Source organism: Carassius carassius, chromosome 34 (assembly GCF_963082965.1).
Source record: "Carassius carassius chromosome 34, fCarCar2.1, whole genome shotgun sequence".
NCBI lineage: Eukaryota > Metazoa > Chordata > Actinopteri > Cypriniformes > Cyprinidae > Carassius > Carassius carassius.
Window position 1 is genome coordinate 28676567 of NC_081788.1, and position 7184 is coordinate 28683750.

Consider the following 7184-nt stretch of genomic DNA (forward strand, 5'->3'; position numbering starts at 1 on the left):
TGGATTTAGTGTAAATAGCTTCAGCCAACAAGGTGATTTTAATAATGTGTTGGCTGAGAACCAACAAAAGGTTGAGAACTGTTGAACTACTGAATAATTTAAGACTGTTTAATTTGAAAGGGTTTTGACATACTATCTGTTCTTCTCATGTTTCCTTCTTTAAACCAGTATAAAATTCAATACACTGTTTCTCGTAATATCCTGTATTATCATATCGCCTACCAAGGCAAGCCTACAGGTAAGTCTGTTTTACACTGTGTAATGAAAGGAATATTACACTATAAAACAAACCAATAAAAGTTTTAAAGCAGATGGCCAGTTTAAACTGCTGAATTATACACATTTCTCCATTCATATCCAAATCAACTCATTCTTCCATAACACAAAAAAAAGCAAACACACTTTGTCACTCGTAAAACAACGACATTTAGGCTACTAACAACAGGTAGCATTATACAGTGTTTTTTTTCTTCTTCTTCTTTTTTTCAGGAATGTCACATACTGTTTAGAATTAGATAAGTTTATAAGTTAGAAGTAAATAAGTTTAACAGCTTTGAAATGTCAGGTAGGAGCACATTAGTAGTAGTCAAATGAGGTATGAAGATAATTGATTTAATATGTAAATGTTCTTCAGATAGAGACCTGAGAGACGCCCGCATTTTCCAACAGCTTAGAGGAAGATCTTAACTGACTGGTAGCACTCCATTAGTCAGTCTGGTAGTAGTTATGGTTCAGTTATATAGTTTAAGATAGAAGTGGTAAAGCTACAGTATAAGGTCTAGTTGAAGAGTCAAGAAATGAGAACCTGTGCTGAATGAAATATGCATGTTGAAATATGGTCAGAGATGTCATGTGTGTCTGTTTTTGTTGTTGTTGTTTTTTCAGATGCCCTTTATTTTTAATTTATTCTATTTTTTTTATGTTTTTTTTTTAAACTTAACCAGTTCCTTTTCATTCTTCTCTTTAGATAAGAACATGTCAAGCTCGAGCTTAAAAGGAATTTTGCATTACCATCTGTCCAACTTATTTACCAAAATTCCTTACTGATGCAATTCAGAAGGTGCACCTGTGTCATTAATACAAGATCAATAATAGTTGTCTGATGCAATGCAGATGATGTGTTTGTTTATTGTAAGTCTGTCAGTTAGGATCTGTCTTACTTTTCTCCCTGCCCTGATTCAAACCTGGGATCGGGACATGGTTGCTTCACTTCAACAAGATGATCATTAAAAAAAGAAAGAAATACATGTATATATATGTAAATGTTTCTCTGCAAATTTATACAGTAATTGTTTTAATTATAGTCTTCTATTTGACTTATGTTTAAGACAATATTAATGCTTTAACCAGGATACGTGCTGCTTGTAAATGGTGAATCTTAATCTTAAAGTGCTGCTTGTAAGACGGGGGCGTGACTTGAAGTGGGCGTAACTTGAAGTAGGAGGCGTAACTTGTTCAAATCACACAGAACCACGCGAGATGTCAAAACGAGACTTTGTCGGGATGCGTTCGAAACCGCATACCCTTTAATTAGGCACTTAATTTCAATAAGTACTAACTTAACGAGCGCTAAAAGAGTACATACTCTAAAGCCTAAATGCGTATGTATGAAGTATGAATGCAAATTGTATATCATAATCCGCTATCTTGATCATGTGACCTACAAAGTTAAAACAGGCACAAAAGCGTAAAAGACATAAGTGACAGGTTTAATTAATGTATTTGTAATTATCTTGATAATGAAGAACATGTTTCAGAAACGGCTGCCTTTTTATTTTGTGATTGTAGTATAGCCAATACTGTTGATTTTAATTTTTTATATTTTTAACTCCACTAATGTGATCAAGTGTTATCCTTAAAGCATTTTTTTTAATAATTTGAAAACCCAAAATCATTATTTCTTGAATATTTTTTCAATTATTTTACGTGAAAAATGTTTTTCTTATATAGTATCTCATACTATGATGAAAACATGATTTTTTTTAATTTACTGTTTTATGGCATTATGATTGTTTATTGTTAGATACAACCGTCTTACCATGTTCTTTTATGAAATAATTTGGCAATAATAATAAAAAAGTGGGTCAGGTGCACAAACACCTCACAGCGACTCTGCAATATCTGCACAAAGGGTACTTCGATCAGCTGCTCGAAGATCTCACCTTTGGAGAAGTATGTTGATTTGACACTCTAAAAATTTAAGTATTACTACTCAAAAATTAACATTACCCCATAATGAATTGCATCTTTTGCCCACCCCAACACTTTCCATGCAATAATAACGATAAATGCCAACCAATAATTATATAATTTTTTTTTCTTAAAATGACGTTTTAGTAAAAGAAGCCAAATGTATTTTCTTTTGTGACACAGCTATACATGAATATATACTAGTTAAATAAATGCAGTCGATGTGAATACATCCATTTTCAGTCAAGCAATTAATACATGAATGGATAAAATATTTATATGTTATTTACTGACAACAAAAAACATGTCTAAATGATTAAAATCATGTATAAAAGTTAGCATCACAATAAATGCATACATGTACAAGTCAACAACACATGATACAAAGCTTCATTCAAACTTATTGTTCCTAACAAACATGTATTTACAGATGGTGAACCCAACATCCTCCTGCCATCTGAACACAGCTGATACAGTTCTGCTGCTGCACTTCACAATCTCACTTTTCTCGACGGGGATGTCGTTGAGCAACAGGATGAGGAAGACCTTGATGATGGCTCTCTGATCCACACAACCATGAAGCCAGAGCAGGGGAACACGTGCAGGACAATCTGACTGCTGTGTCTGCTCCAAACTTTCGTGTGCCTGCACCCCATGAGCACGACTACCTGAAAAACATTTACACAGTTTACAAGTACATGCATTGATTTATTACTTTTGTAGTGGGCTAAACCACTGAAGTGGTTCAAATTTATAAATAAATTATACATTTATCCAAATTGACTTACAGTGCATTCAGACTAACAGTTTTTACCTAACATGTGTTCCCTGGTATTCGAACCCACAACCTTGCACTGCTAATGCAATGCTCTACCACTTGAGCCACAGGAACACCAGTGTGTCCTTGAGCAAGGCTCTCTTCTCCAGGTTGATCAGGGGATTGTAGGCCCCTGTAATAATAGCACTGTCAATCACTTCAGATAAAAGCTCCATCAAATTTTTTGATGATGCTTTTGAAGCTTCTGAAAGTCAGCCTTCATTGTTTAAACAGTAACCAGCTGAACAAACTTAACCAAAATCACATCCTCAGTGTCTTGTGGTCTTTCTCTAGATGCTCTCACTGCTCTGGGGTCACTGAGGATGAAGACACCACAGCAGCATCTGGTCCTGATGAGACAGTAAAGGGCAGGTGGAGTGATGGAGCGTCTCATCTGTGACTCTCGATCATTTCCAGGATGATGCTGTGGTCTTCTCCATCCTCAGTGCACACACCAGTCTGCAAACATTTTCATAACCTACAAAAATACACATACACAATACAAAAAGTCATTACATTATTCTTTTGTTTCAGGTTTTCCCTCTTTTTCACCTTTCCTTGCAGGTCCTGCTCCACCACAAAAGATCTGCAGCAAATGCACAGAAATCGAGAATAAGAAAGGAGGTGTAATAGTTGTTTAAAATTACATTAATTAAAATAAAATACAACTTAAGATTTAAAATGTTTCATTTATTTTTGTAGTGTACTTACACATATCCTTTGATGGCAGCATTCCTTCATCAGTTACTCTACAGCAGATAAACATAATCTGTTCCTGTAACATCCAGACAAGAGTCAGTCTCCTCTGTCATATATCTGTGATATACTGCATTTACATGTTGAGTTAATAACTAATGTAACTCACCTATTATCCAACACAAATGTTCCTTAAATTATCAATATTGCAAATGGACAAATAAAATAGATAACTTATGTTTAGTTACTTTATGTAGATTTGTTTGTTTACATGACTCACACTCATCTATAGCGGTGTTGACAAAAGTGAACTCTACACAATATCACACACACATCACCCAGACACCTGTTTCATGTCTGTTAGATGTGCTCATCTACAATTCTTATCAAACATTATCCAGTCAGATGATAAATAGACATTTTAGTAATAGTCTTCAAGAAGTATATATGGTTTATGTAAATCCACTATTGAGTCGTGTACTTAATTGACCTCCCCTGTTAGTTATGCATTATAAAACATGTTTACAGCAAAATCACAAATATGCTATATTATGTAGGTCACAGACAGATTGAGCCTGTGATACCTGGGGATAGCGTCTTTTAGACCTTTTGCTTATATGTTGCCCACTTTACGCCTTAGTTTTAATAAATTATTAACTCCAAAAACAATACCACTGTATGAAAATGACTTATACACTTCAATGTAAATAATTATTTCGGGAAAAAAATAAGATTCTCACCGTTGTCTCTCACAGCAAGCTGTCATTTTCGTCTTCTTCCCTGTTTAACGGCGGTTGGCATCCAGTTTATTGGTGCAATACCGCCCTCTTCTGTTCCGGAGTGTGGATCAGATAATACGTTTTCCTACTAAAACGTACACTCTCACATTGTCCCCTAACATTAATATCTACACACACATCATGCATCAAATCCTGCCTAAAACCCCTGCCTCCCTTAAAACGTAATCAATATTCTACTCTGTGCCGTCATATTGCCAACAACTTATCGTTTTGAGGTCTCGCGTGGTTCTGTGTGATTTGGACAACTTTAAGTTACGCCCTCTACTTCAAGTTACGCCCACTTCAAGTTACGCCCCCGTCTTTCAGTCTGCAGACGTACACGCTTGGAAGGTTTGGTCTCATAGTGATATTTGCATGCTGAATTGTGATGGGTCCAAGCCGTGCACGTCTCAGTCTGTACTTCCTCCGGGTGTGGCAAGGCACAAAACAACCCGGTTTTTCTGTCTTTCGTTAAACTAGGGAATTATGCTTTAAAGAAACTCTCTTCCTTTTTTCTGTTTAGAGTAATAATCAGACATCGGCTTTTTAATGGGAGACCAAACAGCAGATTTGATTTCTTCTTTAATCAGGTAAGGAAGTGAATTAAGTACTTTGTTAAAAAAAAGTAATTTGCATATATTTTTTACCAGACTAAAATGGTCAAAGTTTCAATTTTATATTTTATTACAAGATAATGATTAACTTTCACTTCTGTAACTTTTTTGTCCCACACAGAAGTGTGAATTGATTCTACAGTGTTTTTATTGAAGCGTTTCTTTTTATTCTTGTTTGTAAATGTTTTTCAATTATTCTCTTTAGATCAAAAATGTCAAACACAAATGGCCCATCGCTGTTGCGTCTGGGTGTAATAGTGACGATGGCAGGAGTCATCTCTATGGGCGTAATGTTTTTCTGGTTCTCATCTCCAAACAAATGCCCACCTCCAGTTTTTAGACCCCACCAATATTCACAAATCAGTTCTCTTTCTGGTAAAGCAGAAGATAAACCTATACTTCTGTTATGGGTTTGGCCTGAAAATTATAGGTTTGATTTCAGTGTCTGCAAAAAGTTTTACAATATTGATAATTGTCAATTGACGGATGATAGAGCTCTCTACAACGATGCAGATAATGTAATTGTTTATCATAGAAACATCCAATGGGATCTCTCCAACCTTCCTCCATCTCCTCGTCCTCTGTTCCAAAGGTGGCTTTGGTTGCATTTGGAATCACCAACCAACACCAAAAGGATTCCAGGTCTGGAAAACCTGTTCAATCTCACTCTCAGCTACAGACATGATGCTGATATTCCTGTACGGATGCGCTTGATGACCAGGAAGAAACCTAATGAGGATTTTGTCATTCCCAAAAAGGATAAACTGGTGTGTTGGATTGTAAGTAACAATGATCCCTCAACAGGTGTTGACACAAGGAACGTTTTTTACAGGGAACTCAGCAAATACATCAAAGTGACTTTGTTCGGAAAGGCTTATTCAGGGTTTCTGAGTTACGACGACTACTATCCAACCCTGGCCAGCTGCAAGTTTTACCTTGCCTTTGAGAACTCCATCCACAAAGACTACATCACTGAGAAGATAAACGGGCCACTCGCGGCGGGGACCGTCCCTGTGGTGTTGGGTCCTCCGAGAAGAAACTATGAGAACTTTGTTCCCGCCGAGTCCTTCATTCATGTCAATGACTTCCCAGACGCAAAGTCACTAGCCGAATATTTGCTTCATCTGGACAAGGATGAAGATGCATATCGCAAGTACTTTAACTGGAGGAAACATCTCACTCCAAGTCCTCATTTAATATTCCAGAATCAAGAGTTTATTCTGGCTATTTGCACTGCGTGTGACTATATCGCACGACACAGACAATATAAAGAAGCTCACGATCTCTATGAGTGGTACTTCAATTGATGTCAATTTCTTACATCACCTGATATCAGATATTTATATATAAACTGACTATTTATATAAGATTTAGTAACTATTTTGGTGAAAGTATTTTACTGAATAATCATTGCTTATGAATGATCTAATAATTAAGTAATGATGCTTGTCCTTGAAGAAATTTATGTAAATAATTATATGCTGGTTTATGTCATGATAACACTCATTTTCTCAGCACAAGCCAGTAATCAATGCACATGAACTTTGGCTGATTCAAAATGAATTATAAGTAAATTTTAAGATTATATTACTATTATCAAGTTAAATACAGATAGAAAATAACATAACAAATAGAACAAGATGAAGTTTTAACTTGTCAGAGCTAGAACTGCATCCAACATGAAAACCATCAGTCTGTTTTCCTCCCCATATTATGCAGGATACATAAAAATAACAACGTTATATCATGCAAATCATTGATTTATACTTACATTTTACATTTAGCAGATGCTTTTATCCAAAGCAACTAACAAATGAGGTGAATAAAAGCAACCAAAACCAACAAAAGAGCGAGAATATGTTAGTGTCATGACAATTAAACCAACCACTCCTCTTTTTGTCCTCATTTTTCATTCCTACTTAATCTGAAGTGTATCCAAAGCCTTCTTGTCAATAGAAACATAATTAAAAGATTTGGCTTTTAACCAACAAATTACAAATTGTTTGACCCAAATAAAAGATTTAACTGACAAGACTGGACTCGAACGAGAGGCTTTACACTTCAATGTTTAACTAAGTTGAATACCAT

At 35.6% G+C, this 7184-nt stretch overlaps 1 protein-coding gene across 1 annotated transcript; it reads left to right on the forward strand.

Annotated features, from left to right (window-relative positions):
• The first annotated feature begins 5305 nt into the window (after window positions 1–5305).
• LOC132114969 (4-galactosyl-N-acetylglucosaminide 3-alpha-L-fucosyltransferase 9-like) lies at window positions 5306–6719 on the forward strand. Its single transcript, XM_059523380.1, has one exon. The coding sequence runs from the start codon at window positions 5309–5311 to the stop codon at window positions 6401–6403; it is 1095 nt and encodes a 364-aa protein (XP_059379363.1). The 5' UTR covers window positions 5306–5308; the 3' UTR covers window positions 6404–6719.
• The last annotated feature ends 465 nt before the right edge of the window (window positions 6720–7184 follow it).

Excerpts from the sequence above, each read along its gene's own strand:
- LOC132114969 (XM_059523380.1), top strand. The coding sequence starts at position 5,309 with ATGTCAAACACAAATGGCCCATCGCTGTTGCGTCTGGGTGTAATAGTG.